The 17,894-nt window shown below is 33.6% G+C and overlaps 2 protein-coding genes across 3 annotated transcripts in view; both read left to right on the top strand.

Moving 5' to 3' along the window:
- Positions 1-975, top strand: part of LOC114327259 (uncharacterized) — a 39,210-nt gene extending 38,235 nt beyond the window's left edge. The window contains exon 4 of the mRNA XM_028275802.2: positions 525-975. Within this exon, the coding sequence (XP_028131603.2) occupies positions 525-815 (291 nt within the window). The 3' untranslated portion in view covers positions 816-975. The remainder of the gene's footprint in view (positions 1-524) is intronic.
- Positions 976-8,318: 7,343 nt separating this feature from the next.
- On the top strand, positions 8,319-17,642 carry LOC114327261 (uncharacterized). Of its 2 annotated transcripts, none has more exons than XM_028275805.2 (3): positions 8,319-9,164; positions 14,554-14,767; positions 17,015-17,642. In XM_028275805.2, the coding sequence occupies exons 1-3, from the start codon at positions 8,387-8,389 to the stop codon at positions 17,484-17,486; spliced, it is 1,464 nt and encodes a 487-aa protein (XP_028131606.2). In that variant the 5' UTR covers positions 8,319-8,386; the 3' UTR covers positions 17,487-17,642. The 2 variants fall into 2 exon arrangements, with proteins under 2 accessions (XP_028131606.2, XP_028131604.2); XM_028275803.2 differs by having other exon boundaries at positions 8,320-9,221.
- The last annotated feature ends 252 nt before the right edge of the window (positions 17,643-17,894 follow it).

Below are 17,894 nucleotides of genomic sequence, written 5' to 3' on the forward strand. Positions count from 1 at the left end.
TATTAAGCAGTTCCGTTTCCTAGTGTGTACTTGTGTAGTTCAAAACGTCCTCATCAAATTAGAAACAAAAAAGCAAAAAGCGCATTAAAGCGGGCCCCTGCAGGGCCGCAGAACCCACGGAACCATGCTCAGTACGCCACTGATTGTGGTGTTCCAAACGTTGGCCTTTTTGTCGAGCAATATGGACTGCTAAGCTTCATTTGGTCAGTAGTATTATGTTTTGTAGTATCTGCCAGTATGATATTACTACCGATACGCTATGATTAGTTAATAAAATGGTTACTTGTTGCCTTGCGAATCATTATAGGTACTGTTAATCATTTATTGATTTCTTCATTGATTGACCTTCAGAGCCGATTTCTCAATCCCAGGGCAAAAGATTGGCCTGTGAGAGTTGGGTTTTTTTGAAGACCCGTTATCTGGAACCATATCCTATCTGAAGAAAAGGTACCTAATCTATAACGCATCTCTAAAAAAAACTTAAATTGTAATGTTTTACTTTAATAATTTTATATCTTTTCCAGAATTCTTCTATAAGGGAAGACAACGCTTCGATATTCACCAATGAAGACTTAAAGAAAGTAGCAAGGGAAAGATCAGCCTCTTACATAGTAACAACGCAGGATCTGCTCAAGCAGCAAAAAGACATCATTAAACCGTCCATCCAATCATCCAGCACCAGCTGCATAAACGCCATCTTGAACACAGGTGTAGCAGACATTCTCAAGCGAGTCATGAAGAGAAAAGACATAATGACACCAGACGATATGTCCTCAATGACAAGGCGGAGTTTTTCGGAGTGGGGCAGTAAATGATTTTTGTTTGTTAAATATTACTATAAGAGTAAATATCACGCCTCTTGTATATATTATAACTACTGTGTGAAGCCAAAGGGTGGAAATGTATAAATATATATAATTTGTTGTTTTCAATGTTTATTGTGCATATTTAAACAACTGTATAAAATAAAATGATATTCTGTATAAAATTGATTTTTACATTTCCTATAATAATAACCAGCGTGTCGAGCCTAGTTAGTTCAGAGAAATAAGATTTTTCTCGTGATACATTCCCCTCCAGGCCGAAACCAAATTTTTTGAGTAGTATGGACAATGGACATCTATATTAATAACCTTTATGTTTCCTGCAGCCGATTTTGATGATATACATAGTTATAAACAAATAATGAAGATCAAAAAACGGTAAATTTTCGCTTTATTCGTATATTACTAAAAAGTGAAGAACTCTAAACAAATTTGAGAATAAGGAACTTATAAATCATATAAAAAACTTCAATATGGCGTTCACTGAATATGACTATCCTTATTTGTTGCTTAGAAAATTGCAAAATAAGTCATACATTTTGAGATTTTCAATGTTCATAACTTATGAGAAAATTAAGTTAGAACCTTCTTATTACACGGAATGCTGAGCCTACTTGTGCTTAAATTATATTTTATATTTTAAAGCAATTGGTCAAATAGTTGAAAAGTTATTTAATTTGTTTATCGCAAATTCATTTTTTTTTAAACACCATAGTCAGAAAATTATGAGGTTACAGTAATACTTTGGACAGTTTATGAAAGAAGAACATTTATACTATTAACTTACTTAAAAAAATGACAAAAATAATTTTAAACACTGTAAAATTATTTTGCAAAAACATGTCGATTTTTTGCTTACTTATAAACAATTAGAATAACTTTTTAACCGTTATACCCATAGAAAAATTATTTTTTCATATTTAGAAAGACTGAATTTTTATACACATTTAGAAAGAAAAACAATTGTCCTAAGACAACTAGGGACGAAGTTAGCCCCCCTTTTTTTAATTCACATGTTCTTGCAAAATAATTTTGCAATATTTAGAATTATTTTTGTCATTTTTTAAATTAAATTAATAGTGTAAATCTTCTTCTTTCATAAACTATTCAAATAATTACTGTAACTTAATCATTTTCTGACTTATACAGGGTGTTAGTAAATAAGTATGAAAAATTTTAAGGGCTAATTCTACATGAAAAATTAATACCAGTTTGTTCTATAAACATATGTCCGCAAATGCTTAGTTTCGGAGATACGGGGTGTTGAAATTTTTATTTCAAACTGCCAATTTATTTATTGCTCTAAGACCAGTTGAGATATGAAAATGAAATTTGGTGAGTTTTAGAAGGTAGTTATTACGAATTTTTTGACATACAATTTAGAATTTTGTATTCATCATTGGCGCGCCTACGGGCAATGATCTGAATTATTTTAAAGAAAAAAATAGTACGCCACTGTGATATTTCGAATTAAAAATTATTTTTAAATTTCACGTCTAATTTATGATAAAAAAGCTTTCTTGCCTTTTTTTGATTTGATGCACTGTTTCTATGCAGAAAAATAAAACATCTTGGCGCGTATTCTTCATTTCTTAATACATCATCAAGAACTATCCAATATAATAATACTAAAGTAGAACAATAACAGAAAATATTACTAATAAGATTTCAACTAGGTGCAAAGCTGCAAGAAATGTTTAAAATGATCTCCTTTACAGATGACAGAAGAATTTTATATTCATCATTGGCGCGCGTACGGGTAATGGTCTGACTTTTTTGAAGAAAAAAATAGTACGCCACTGAGATATGTCAAACTAAAAATCATTTTTGAATTCCTCGTTCAATTTACGACAAAAAATCTTTCTTTCGTTTTTTTATACGAGGCGCCGTTTTTATACAAAAAAAATAAAACATCTTAACGCTTACCAAGTATTTGAGGTAGTTTCCATATAGAAACTTAGTTTAAATACTTTGTAAACGTTAAGATGTTTAATTTTTTTGCACAAAAACAGCGCCGCATATGAAAAAATGGCAAGAAAGATTTTTTGTCGTCAATTGATCGAGAAATTGAAAAATGATTTTTAGTTTGACATATCTCAGTGGCGTACTATTTTTTTCTTCAAAAAATTCAGACCATTACCCGTACGCGCGCCAATGATGACTATAAAATTCTTCTGTTACCTGTAAAGGAGATAATTTTAAACATTTCTTGCAGCTTTGTACCTAGTTGAAATGGTATTAGTAATATTTTCTGTTATTGTTCTAGTTTAGTATTATTATATTGGATAGTTCTTGATGATGTATTAAGAAATGAAAAATATGCGTCAAGATGTTTTATTTTTCTGCATAAAAACGGTGCATCATATGAAAAAAAGGCAAGAGAGGTTTTTTATCATAAATTAGACGTGGAATTTAAAAATAATTTCGAGTTCGAAATATCTCAGTGGCGTACTATTTTTTTCTTTAAAATAATTCAGACCATTGCCCGTAGGCGCGCCAATGATGAATACAGAATTCTTAATTGTATCTCATAAAATTCGTAATAACTACCTCCTAAAACTCACCAAATTTCATTTTCATAGCTCAACTGGTCTTAGAGCAATAAATAAATTGGCAGTTTGAAATAAAAAGTTCAACACCCCGTATCTCCGAAACTAAGCATTTGCGGACATATGTTTATAAAGCAAACTGGCATTAATTTTTCATGTATAATTAGCCCTTAAAATTTTTCATACTTATTTACTAACACCCGTATAGTGTTGCAAAAAAATTAATTTGGAATAATCAAATTAAATCACTTTTAAACTATAAGGGCCGGTTGTTCGAACGCTAATCAACAATGATCATTATTAAATATTTAATTACTGTCACCAAAACTGTCAATGTCAACTTTGTTTGGGTTGCTGAAAACATAATTAATTACAATTATGAGATTTATTATTAATTATGTTAATAATTATTGTTATATTAATTGATTATAGTCTCAGAATTGTAATTAATTATGTTTTGACAACCCAAACAAAGTTGACATTGACAGTAATTAATTATTTGATAATGATCATTGTTGATTAGCGTTCGAACAACCGGCCCTTAGACCAATTACTTTGAAATTTAGGGAATGATTTAAGCACCAGAAGTCTCAGCATTCCGTGTAATAAGAAGGTTCTAAGTTAGTTTTTACATAAGTTATGAATATTTATAAAAACTCAAAATTTATTAAAACTAAAAGGGAGGTTCCCTAGGTTGGCTGTATACCATATAGTTAAAAATCTCTAACATGAAGTAAAACCACTTCTATGTAATTAGTATATTTATTAAATATATATCAAAATTTATTATTTATTTTGCAATTTTGTAAGCAACTAATAAGGATAGACATATTCAGCGAACGCCATACTGAAGTTCTTTATACGATTTATGAGTTTCTTACTCTCAAATTTCTTTAAAATGCTCAACTTTTTGGTAATAGACGAAAAAAGCGAAAATTTACCGTTTTTTGATCTTCATTTGTTTATAACTATGTATATCATCAAAATCGGCTGCAGGAAACATATAGGTTATTATTAGGTATAGATGTCCATACTAAAAAATTTTTGTTTCGGCCTGGAGGGGGTTGTGTCACCAACAGTATATTTTTATTCCTTATTTCTCTGAACTAAGTAAGACCATGGTTTAATTGACCATTATCCTCTGTTTCTTCGTGTCCAGTCTTTTTAGATCATCTTCTACATCCATTTTACACCTTGTTCTGGGTCGACTTCTTCTCTGACGTCCTAATATTTTACTTGACAGTAGCACTTTTGGCATCTTCTATATGTGTCCTAGCCTTCTTAGTTTTTGGATTCTTATTACTTCTAGTGTGCTGGGCTCTCTATATTACTATCTTAAATTTTCATTTATCCTTCTAATCAAAACACCGTTCTCTAATTTTCCTCTAAATAATTTCCTTAGTACTTTCGTGCCCATATCTACACCATTTCTTATTGATTTTTATTTAATGTCGATGTCTCCGATGCATATGTTACTTATAGGCCTAATAACCGTTATGTGCCTATATTCCTAATTTGAGAAATCTTGATATGCATTTCCAAGAGATGCTACAAACTCACTCCTTTCACAAAGAAAACAACGTGTTGAACCAAAGAAAAGAAGATGATAATGTAGATTCTATAACCATAAATGAGCTACGAGAAGCTATTGCAGAAAAGGAAAACGGAAAAGCACCAGAGCATGACAGAACAACCAGTGAATGATGAGAACAAAATGGGACAAAGTGCAACAGAGTTATTACTAAAGATATTTAATGATATATGGAGAGAAGAGCAGATACCAATGGACTGGCAGAAAGTTCAGATAGTATACCGATTTATAAAAGGGGCAATATAACGGATTGCAACAACAACAACTACATAGGAATAACACTCTTAAACATTGCCATGAAAATATATGAAAAAACGCTGAACAAAAGAATAACCAGACAAATTGACAGCACACTCGAGGAATCACAAAGCTGCTCAGTAAAGGCAGAAGCACCCATGCATCAAAAATATCAGCAACAGGAAAAAAATGTATATAGGCCTTGAAAAGGCTTTTAGCCTAGAGAGGTATTAGTAACAAAATGATAAGGGTAATTAAAATCATTTCCAACAGCAATATGAATTATGTTCTCAGTCAAAAAATAACATTAAAACCATTTACTACAAACGAGGCGAGGGTCTGAGAGACAAGGAAGAGCATGAAGTCCAACACTATTTATAATTTACATGGATGAGATAATTAAAGAATAATATAACGTAAAAGTGAAAAACATGCACGTGGGTTACAGACATTTAAGAAGAGTAGACATTTCAGAAGGAGTATTCGCTGATGACGTCGTCATATTAGCCGAAAATTAGAAACAACTACAAAGAAATATGGAATGAAATACTTACTAAAAAATATGAAATGACAACTTCTTCTTCTTAACGTGCCCTATCGAGTCCCCTTGACGTTGGCGATTAACATGGCGAAACTGTCTCTGTCTCGAGCTATTCTAAATAGGTGTTATTCTTTCTTTATTCCTGTCCACTCCCGGATATTCTTCAACCAAGAGGCCTGCTTTCTACCAATTCCTCTGCGTCCTTCGATTTTACCCATCATAATAAATTGAAGAATATTATACTGGTCTCCCCTTACTACGTGTCCAAAATAGGCCATCTTTCTATATTTGAATGTTATTAAGCATCTCGCGGGCAGCATTTGCTCTCTTAAAGACTGCCACATTTGTCAGCATAGCCGTCCATGGTACATTTCAGTGTACGTCTGTGCAGCCACATTTCAAAGGCTTCCAAACGGTTAATGATGGATATTTTTAATGTCCATGCTTCGACACCATACGAGAGGACTGACCAAATGTAGCATTTAATCATGCGCTTTCGAAGTTGAAGTTGCAAGGTATCATTACAGAAGAATGACCTCATTTTTAAAAATGTCGTGCGGGCTATCTCGATTCTACATTTTATCTCTTTATCTGGATCTAGTTGTTCAGTAATATGGCAACCAAGATATTTAAAACTGGGTACTCTTTGAATTATATGACCATTAACATATAACCGTGAATCTTGATGGGCCAAACGGCTAAATACCATGTATTTTGTTTTTGAACAGTTTATATTTAGGCCAAACTCTCTTCCCACTGTGTCAATGGCATTTAAAAGGTGTTGCAATCCATTCATATCATCACTTAAAATAACTGTATCGTCTGCATATCTGATTGTATTTATCAGAATTCCATTAACCTTCACACCCCATTCCAAATTATGAAGCGCTTCCTTAAATATTCTATCTGAATACAAATTGAACAACAGTGGGGACAGTATACAACCCTGTCTGACACCTCTTTGTATTTTGCATATTTCTGTTGATTTTCCATTTAGGTATGCAAGCTGTCGCTGTTTGACGCCAGTATAATGTTTCTATGATTCGTACATCTTGACTATCAACTCCTTTATCCTTTAATATTTTAATTAATTTGTGATGTTTTACTCCATCAAAGGCCTTCTCATAGTCAATAAATACAGCAATGACGTCTTTCCTTTGATCTCGGCATTTCTGCAATAACACATTTAGTGCAAAGAGTGCGTCCCGGGTTCCCAGTCCATTTCTGAAGCCAAATTGTGTTTCATCCTGGTCTTCTTCACATTTATCTCTGATTCTACTGTGGATGATACATAGAAAGATTTTCAAGGTGTGACTCATAAGGCTTATCATTCTATAGTCGCTACAGTTTTTCGGACGTTGTTTTTTTCGTAGGGTTATGAATTCGGACTTTAACCAATCTTCAGGGATATCACCAGTCAAATAAACATCATTGAAAAGTTTGACAAGTATTCCAATGTTTTCCTAATTTATGAGCTTTAACATTTCTGTAGGTATGTTGTCGGGACCAACGGCTTTCTTGTTTTTTGCCAATTTTATAGCATGTTGTATTTCTGATTTTAGTATTTCTGGTCCTTCACCTTCATCTAAAGTGTCCAGTTCTTCGGGTCTATCATCATTATAGAGTTCATTTATATAATTATACCAGGTAGTTCGAATTTCGTGTTCGTCTGTTATCATTTTTCCCGACGAATCGGTTACAGTATGTGGAGTTTTCTTATAATAAAGACCAGCTACTTCTCTAACCTTTTTAAACATACCTATTAAACGTATCATGTTTTTCATTCAACTTTTCTAATTTCTTGCATTTATCCTCCATCCATTTTTCTTTAGCTACCTTTATTTTTTGTTTAATTAGTTTCTGTTGAAATGACAACTAATAAAAATAAAACCAAAGTTATGGCCATGGAGTCATGGGAGAAAATTAAGAATGAGAAAAGATAAACATGAGTAGAATTAGAGACACCGGAAGACAGGAAACAGAAATTAATAATAGAATTAAAAAAGCGATACACCTACAAAGCAATAAGCAATAAATTCATAAATAAAAAAGAAATAACAAAAAAATAACAAAAATTAATGTGTTTAAGTCAATATTATGATATAGGCCTTTATTAATCTTTGTTTGCGAGTGGTGGGTTCTAACAGCATGGCAAAATAGTAAAATACAGCCAGTAGAAATGAAATACCTTAGACGAGTCGAGGAGTTACCAAAAGAGATCGAGTACGAAACACTCAAAAAAGAGAAGAGTTGGAAATAGAGTCAATCTTAGAATATATCAAAAGATTCAATTGCTGGGGCCATCTTCAAAGAATCGATTATACAAAACCGAAGAAAGAAATTCAGAGCTCCCGTAAATTATTTTTCCTTTAATTTTTGTTATATTTTCTTTGTTTCACAATGAGTTTCATCTTGTTAGTATTTTTTGTCATATAAATAATTATCGACCCTGACCACAGAATAACTAACCATAGTTATTCTGTGCCCTGACCAAAAACTCACTGCATAACGTCACAGTAACGTGGCGTGTTGGGTAAGTATTGACAGTTCGTTGGTTGGGTATCGATATTCTGTCAATCATTCACTGTCAAGCTTGTTTATCTAAATTCACCATTGCCAGAAAAATTTTAGCAATGTCTTTGACATGGAACAAGGACATTATTTAGTATCACCATTTCACCGATCCGCATCATACCCCCAAACTTGGATGAACGAAAGGTTTGCAAACAAACAGCATGCTACCACGCAGACAAATTCCGATATAAATTTTGAAAAAAGTGTAATTTCTCTCGATGAAGAAAATAAACAAGCATACGAATCAGCTATAAATTTTATAAACAGATTTCATGAAGTTTTAAACGAGACAATGGACATGTCGTCCGCAAGTGGTGATTTTAATTACAAAGAAAATAAATTTAAGTTTCCAGAAATACCAAACTACGCTTCTCTCATATTCTTAGTTGATGGCACGATGGCTCCAAGTCAAAATTATGAAAAACAAAAAGATGAACAATATACAGACAAACCTCTTATTGAAACGATACCTGAATCTCCCATTGATTTATTGAACCCAAATTATTTTAGTGAGGATAATGTAACTTACAACAAAACGAAATTCAGAAAACTCTTTCAGAATATAAGTGCTTATGAGTTTAATCAAAATAACACAGATAATTGCAGTGAATCGATCAAGTCAGAAGAGTTTCTAGAAGACCATAAAAAAACTGATGCTGATGAGAATCTTCAAACACAAAGTGAATCTGATAATTTTTTTAAAAAAGATACATTTTTGGATCACAATATAAAAGTGCTTGAAAATCCCACCAAACGAATGCAGTTGGTAAAGTCATCATTTAATATTGTTAATATTACACCTACACCGTGTAATAATATAGAAAACTATTCTCAAAATATGGACAGAAGTAAGAGCAAAGAAAAATGTCAGATAAAAAATATTTTAGCGCCAAATATGACTGAAGGTGATTATAATGTTCTCTTAAGGTGATACAGTAGCGATCAACAGGTAGCAAAAACGCGTTCCAAGATTGCGGCTGTAATTTTGAATATTTTTTCGAGATATTTGGCACACGTATTCGTAATATAATAAAGAATGGCGGTACAGAGTCCAATTTGAAAAATATATTAATATGTGGAAATTACAAACGATCCTGTACCGCCATTAAGAAGAACAAAAAAATACACTTTCTTCAAATAAACTTTTTTATCCGATGCCTAGGGCCTAGATTTTGTCTCATTTTGGAACTACTAAAATTTTTTATTTCATTAGTAGTTCCAAAATGACACAAAATCTACGCATCGGATAAAGAAGTTTATTTGAAGAAAGTGTATTTTTTTGTTCTTCTTAATGGCGGTACAAGCTCGTTTTTTAATATTGTATTTAATTACAGAGTAATTTCCACATATTAAAATATTTTTCAAATTGGGCTCTGTACCGCCATTCTTTATTATATTACGAATACGTGTGCCAAATATCTAGAAAAGATATTCAAAATTACAGCCGCAATCTTGGAACGCGTTTTCGCTACCTGTTGATCGCTACTGTTTCCTCTTAGTATAATGTATTTGTTATTTAAAGCATTATCAGAAGCTTATCGTCTTCCTTTTATGTAACATTTCAAGGTCTTCTTTGTTTATTTCAGTATTTCCTCTTATTATTCTCTAGTCTTCAAATACCCTTTTATAGTTAGCGCCCTATCATTTTTCAACTGGTTAGGAATTTTCTGATATTTTTCCGCTGATGGACGCAAGAAAAAAGGCCAAATATGACCCAGACATATATAAAGCGATAAATATAACAAGAAGAAGGAAAATCACGGAAGCGAAATAAAAAGAAGCAAAGGAGAGATTCGAAGAAATTGATACTTCATAGTGACATTACGATAATCACAATGTAAATAGGAAAGTTAAAGAATGCATGAGATGTGGCTATATTTAAGATCCCGTCGATCTTAAATAGAGTCACATGTCAAATGCTGACTGAAGTGTGGAGAGAATACTTAAGAATCCGTGGACTCAACGAGTCACAACAGAGATACTAACCACAATCAAACCTCGAAAACTAGAGTACTTCAGAAACATTATGCGAAATGAATCCAAATATGCCCTCTTACAAGCCAGCGTGCAAGAAAAACAATTTGGAAAGTGAGGTCCAAGAAGAAAAAGAAAATACTCATTAAAGAACCTTCTGACAGATCGCTTCTCATTAGTAAAACAACAAGATGCTCGCTCAGAACTATTTAAAATAAAATCGGGCGTCCCACAAGGTAGTGTACTTGGTCCCTTACTATACCTGTTATTTACTGCTGACCTACCTACAACTAGATTGACAACAGTCGCAACATTCGCGGATGACACAGGTATTATCGCATCTCACACAGACCCCCAAAGAGCTTCGCATAACTTACAAGCCCACTTAAATAAAATAGAAAAATGGTTAAAAAGAATGGAAACTAAGAGCTAATGAAACAAAATCGACCCACATGACATTTACCATGCGAAGAGAGAGCTGTCCACCAGTATACATAAACAACAAACAATTATTACAAGTAGATACAACCAAATACCTGGGCATACATCTAGATAAAAGACTAACATGGAGAAAACACATATTCACCAAAAGAAAGCAACTTGGACTCAAACTTCAACAAATGTACTGGATTCTGGGTAGACATTCAAGACTGTCAATTGAAAATAAATTAGTGGTATACAAAGCCATACTTAAACCCATATGGACCTATGGCATACAGCTATGGGGCTCAGCCAGCAACTCTAACTTGGAAATTATACAACGTTTTCAAAATAAGGCATTAAGAACCATAGTAAACGCTCCATGGTACGTCCCCAACGCAATAACAGAGAGAGACCTGAAAGTTCCCAGCATCAAAGAAGAAATCAGCAAATACAGTGAAAAGTATGAAGAAAGACTTAGTGCGCATCCAAATGATTTCGCGAGTGAATTATTAAACACGGAGGGTGAAGTTCGCAGACTTAAGCGTTATAAACCAACTGACTTACCAAATAGATTTTAGATAAATTAGAACTATTTTAAGTTTTACTTTATTTTACTAGTAGTACTATCTATACATTTGTTGATAATTTCGAAAGGAAAGTTTTCATTGGAATTCTTACCTACATGTCATAGCCTAAGAAAATCATAACTTTAACTGATTGTTCCTAACGGAACAGATTGTTAAATAAATTGGAGTAATAAAAAAAAATAAAAAAATTAAAGAACCTCAGTACCTAGTTCAACACAACATTTGTGTAGGTCTTTCGCACTGCTGAAGACAAGATAAAGATTATCCTGAACATTCGTCATGGATAGTCACAAGAAGCAGAAAACTCTCCCTTGTGAGGTGTGGTCAATGCTAATAAGCTACAAACTGCAGCGCTGCTCAAAGCCAAAATAACCCGTTTCATAATCAACTATTTTTAATGGGAAATAAGTCACAATTTTACCAAAAAAATAGTTGATTATAAAAATGCCACAAGGAAATAGCTTCAGAACAACCCGTTTCAGCAAAGTTGCAGCGAACATTTGAACGAGCTTATTCCATAATATATAATGGAATCGAGAGGCTTTCCAAACGAATACGAATTGAAAAAAAAAATCGATATCTCACACGCACACTTTGATTTATTTAGGAAGCGCCTAATTCTGTGGATAACGACAAAACACTTAGTAGAACGCTTAGCGGAACTATGGTGGGTCGTCGGCCATTAGGAAAACCAAGGAAGAGGTGGATAGACGAAGTAAAAACCGATGCTAAAGTGATATTGAGGGTTGACAACTGGAGGAGAGCAACCAGACACATATATACTTGGAGGCGGATGCTAGGGAGGCCAGGGACTGTCTTAAGCTGTAGCGCCATAGGAGAGAGGGAGGAAGCGCTTAATTAAAGATCCTCTATTTCTCCACAAATCTTCAGTCAGTCGCGTAATTTCTAAATCATTTTTAATCATAGATTCTCACTCTTGAGGTAAAATATTTACTCCGAATTCTTTATTCTTATCTACTATGATTGTATTTTCATTCTTTAACAAGGAACAAAATGTAAATGTATGGCAATGTAAAAAAATCAGCTGTAAATGCGGCAACCTATTCTGAAGTTAACATTCAGATGCCAGCGTTACAGAGATACGCCTGTGCTTTCTATATGGCAGAAATAACTACAATGTTGTCAAAGTTTTTAATCGTACGTTATATTGCTTCTATAAAAGAATTATAATTTGGGAAATATTTATATATATTTTCAAAAAACCTTTTTACCACATAGTGGTGTAAGGCGACAATACATTACATTGTGTTACATTATAATACAATACAAAAACAACATATCTTAAATTTACCTAATAACTGCTATACATTTATATTTTGTACAAATTTGACCCATTCCTTCTTATTTGTAGCCAGCGTCCTCGCTTCTATCCACGTTGTTCCCCTTTTCTCGATTATTTTCTCTTGTGTTCTATCCCATGTTTGTCGTGGTCTACCTTTCTTCTTTCTTCTTTGCGTTTTTGCCCGACAAATTTCTTTCACCGGTTTTGTCTGATCCATTCTCTGAAGATGACCCCACCAACTGAGTTGCCTTCTCTCTATAAATTCTAACGTTGACTTGATTTCCAAATCTTCTCTTATTTGATTGTTCCGTAGTCTATCTCGTTTGGTAACTCCTCGAACTCATCTAAGGTATTTCATTTCTACTGCCTGTATTTTACTCTTTTGTCGTTCTGTTAGTACCCATGACTCGCAACCAAAGGTTAATACAGGTCTATATATTGACTTGAACACATTAATTTTTGCACGCTAACGAACACTGCTGATGACACCTGCAATGGTAGAAACAGCCTGTCCAGCGGGTGTGCATCCCTCTGAATCGAAAACAAGCAAAACCATCATTTATTATTTTTCTATCTTTACTCGGATTTGAGTACTGAAAGTTTCTCTTCTGTCCTTTTTTCCTAGACGAATGAAAACGGAATGTGATCGTTTCCTTTTCGTTTTCTATATTCGTCGTCTGCGGTCTTATTAATTGAAAAAGTCGCAGATTAAGGATGTACCAGAAAGAACTTTCAACACGAATAGTCTCAGATTTAAATAACTATGCACCATTTTTGGTGGATTCTGAATCTGAGACTATTCAATTTGTTAAGAGATGTCGCTGTATCGCGTCCTAATGGGGATTTTGAATTATGTTTCAGATTCCCTTTAAATTGATGGTCCGGCTGTTTTTCGATTCAGAGGAGTGCACGCTAACGAACGCTGCTGATGACACCTGCAATGGTAGAAACAGCCTGTCCAGCGGGTGTGCATGCCTCTGAATCGAAAACAAGCAAAACCATCATTTAGTACATTAATTTTTGTTTTTCGTGTTATTTCTTTTTTATTTATGAATTTATTGCTTATTGCATGGTATAGGTGCATTGCTTTTGAATTCTATTATTAATTTCTGTTTCCTGTCTTCCGTTGTCTTCTAATTCTACTCCTAAGTATTGGAATGTTCGTGCTTGTTCTATGTACTTCTTCTATTTTTATGTTTATCTTTTCTTTTTCTTCCTTTTCCCCCATGAACATAACTTTTGTTTTATTTTTATTAATTGTCATTCCATATTTTTTTAGTGTTTCATTACATATTTCTATATTTCTTTGTAGTTGTTTCTCATTTTGGGCCAATATGACGACGTCATCGGCGAATGCTCCTTCAGAAATGTCTACTCTTCTTAAATTTCTATAACCCACATGCATTTTTTCACTTTTACTTTACATTCTTTAATTAGCTCATCCATGTAAATTATAAACAGTGTTGGACTTAATCCTCCTCCTTGTCTTAGTCCCTCGTTCGTAGTAAATGATTTCGATGTTCTGTTTTGGCTGATGATATAATTCACATTGTTGTTGTAAATGTTCTTAATTACTCTTATCATTTTGTTACTTATACCTCTCTTCTCTAATATTTCACATAATTTTTGCCTTGGTACCGTGTCAAAAGCCTTTTCAAGATCTATGTAAGCCATATACATTTTTTCATTTTTTTCTCCTGTTGCTGATATTTTTCTGGGAAATATTTATGAATGTAAAATGGAAAATACTACACTTTTGTGCCCTTTTTTTGAGTTTGGCCCTGCTTATTTTAAAAAAGTAGCAAAATTTACAATGGCAGAAGAATTAGCAATACTGTTATCCTATTATCCATACACTATCATCTAAATGCGACTGCCACTATAGTTGTCTTAAGACAAGCTTTAATGCAATTGAGTGAATGAACACTGATTAATTGATACTCCTTGCAGATATCCCATTGGTTCCAATCTTGAACATTAAATCTACTACGACAAAAAAGGTTAAAAACATGTTTGATAAGATATCTCCTAAACAATCATTTATTTGTCACCAAAATCAAAATAGCACGTATGAAGACAGTTCTGATGCAGATAGTGTAATTCTTGACGATGAACAATTTGAAAGAAGACATCAAACTGTTAAGTTTAAAAAATCTGTTGAAAGGTAAATTTTTTGTAAATCAATTGTTTCTTTTTTTTATTATTTAAATATAGCCGTTTGAGTCGCTAGGTTTTAAAGTCACAAATTCTTCTTCTTGTATTCAGTGTCAAATTTCAAATTCTAGCAAAATGCTGACGACTATATGGACATTATAACAAGAACCAGAGCGAGAATCACAGACGTTCTAACCGAGCTATAGAGCGTTTCTCGTTAAGAATAGAACATTGCGGATAGCCCGATGTATTTCTTACGGGGGATAGAAGCGCGCCGATGCCACACCTTGCTGAGTAGAATGAATCGTATATCGGCAGTCGAGTATCCACCCGTGCGCGAGAGGTTTGGTAACAGTGATCTCCGTAAACAAAGTATAATAGCAGTATCAGAACGGATGGGATTACATATTATAAATTGAAATAAATCCAATCTCATGCCGACTTACACAAAAATAAGAGCTGGAAATGTCGGCGCAGATCTAATTGTCAATGACCAAAATTTCGAAGCGTTCATATATCTAGGGACAGGGACATCGGTTAACCCCAATAATAACACATCCGTGGAAATAAAAAGGCGAATCATAATTGCAAATAGGTGTTATCAATCATGGGCGCCCATGCCCATGGGCAGGGGGCCGTGCCCCCCCTGGCTTTAACTTTATATGGTTAACTATTATATGGTTATCCAAAGTATACAAAATATAATGTGCAACATCTTTACGTCTGCCCCCCCCCTTAAAATTTTTATATGGGCGCCCGTGTTATCAGTGTACTTAGCTAACAAACGTCCTTCTCAACAAAATCATATAAGACTGTACCTATAGAACACTGATTTCTCACATATGGATTAGAGGCATGGAACCTAACTGAAATATACGAATCTTCTCTATCGATTTTTGAAATAAAGGTACTACCTATTATACTAATGCCTGTAGTTGCTTTATTCTAGGTTGTGATATATTTAGCCGTCAATACTTGTACTTCCTACTTATATTGTTGTATGTATATGTTTTTGGTTTGAAGCTCTAGATTCTGTTGAACATCTTCCAAACATACGTATTCCATTTTTTATTCATACCTTTAGAATGTATCTTGCGTATTCGTTGTTAGAATGTACACCAGTTGTCTAGTAAGAAACTACATAAGGAAAGGTACATTTGGATTAAGTAATATTGGTTGTTGTTAAGTAAATTCTTCATACTTTTAAAACACTCTACATAGCGCACAATTCAATTACTTTCTTTAAGACTACAAAAATTTAGCACTAAATTTCTATTGTAGTTGATTCTTCTCTCTTCTCAATAGTGAAGATTGCGGTGACGGTAATAACTTGTTACTAGTAGTATTTTGAGTTTTAATTTGACCACATGATTAAATTTTCAACATTAGTGAACCACATTATTGACTACAATGGTTCAAAATAATATACCTGCACTTTAGAAAATGCTAACGATGGTTCATCATTTTGTCTTAGTCTTGTACGACAATCAGCACCTTAAGATTAGCAAAAATCATGCATGCCTCGTTCAACGGCGGATCCAGCAACCTTGCAAGGAGGGAGCAATGGAATAACAATTTTCTCGTCACTCGCCTACGCAGGATTCTTTTTCGGTATGGGCTGTTACTTTATTTTTCTTCATGTACCATGTCCTTTCAGAACATTGTTTACTATCATAGCTGTCTTAATTTTATTCACTGCCACCCTAAATCAACCACGAAGTGCTTTTTCGTCCTGGACTGCGTTTGCCTTTTATTTTCACTTGCATAATATTTTGTAGCAAACTATATTTAAAACTTCTCAATACATGTCCAAAATACTCCACTTTTCTCTTCTTGATGCCTTCTATAATCTCAGTAGTCTTGCTGAGACGTTCTAGTATTGTGGAGTTTCGAATCTTCTTCACCAAGATACTTTTAAAATTCTTCTATAGAACCACATTTCGAAAGCCTCAAGGCGATTTAGGTAAGTGAATCGATTTTATTTACAGTCCAAGGCTCGACACCATACAGTAAGACCGAGAACACGTACTTTGGAGAAGGAATTCTGTTTTATGTTTCATTCCGTTATTCAGTTGTCAACAGGACACAAAACTCGCTATTTATTTTCAATCGTAATTATTTCTTTCTTAAAAAAAGGCGACACCAGGCGAAGTCTCAAGGAGGGGGCAATTGACCCCATTGACCCCCCATTGGATCCGCGCCTGGCCTCGTTGCTTTAATACTGACTACTATACTATACCGACAAATTTATTTTCAGAGTTCCAGAAATCAAACAGCACGTTGAGAAGACACTTTCCTTTCAACTAAGTAGTGAGAAGAAACTTCCCTATCAACTAAGTAGTAAGGAGCACGTTGAGAAGACTCTTCCCTTTCAACTAAGTAGTGAGAAGACACTTCCCTATCAACTAAGTAGTAAGGAGCACGTTGAGAAGACTCTTCCCTTTCAACTAAGTAGTAAGGAACACGTTGAGAAGACCCTTCCTTTTCAATTAAGTAGTAAGGAGCTGTCACAAGTAAATAAAAAGGCTTTAAGCGCTATTGGACTGTTTACGAATGGAGGAGATATCAAACCAGATATAATTAATATTTTGGAATCACAGAAAACTTTAGGTAACGACATAAGAAACAAAAGATTCAGGAGCAAACGTCAACTGGATTTTCAATTTCATTTAAAACCGAAAATTGACTTTGATGATTCTATACATTCTCTATCTAGTGAAATATTTTGAGTTGCTCTTCTAGCAATACACTCAATATTTGGTGACTTACTCATTGTACTCAGTATTGGTCATATACTTACGTATATGAGCAATATACTTTAACAACATTCAATGACCAAGTATATAACTAGATCTGGACATACTATAAACTTATAAACGATACTTGTATGAAATCTTTTTTTTTTGTATATTTAAATAAGATCATATGATCGTGTAAGTTTAGTTCTTTTTGATCAGTCGAGATTATATTTTGTAAATGAGACATCTACATGGCTCTCACCGAATGATCAAACCATCAGATAGATCATATTATGTTAATGGGCAGAAGAGCGGTAATAAGCATAATTGATATGGCAGATAAGGGAAGATCATAAAAAACAGCTAACATAGAAAACAGCTAAAAATGTGATAGGAACT

Source organism: Diabrotica virgifera, chromosome 7 (genome assembly GCF_917563875.1).
Source record: "Diabrotica virgifera virgifera chromosome 7, PGI_DIABVI_V3a".
In the NCBI taxonomy this organism is placed as follows: Eukaryota; Metazoa; Arthropoda; class Insecta; order Coleoptera; family Chrysomelidae; genus Diabrotica; species Diabrotica virgifera.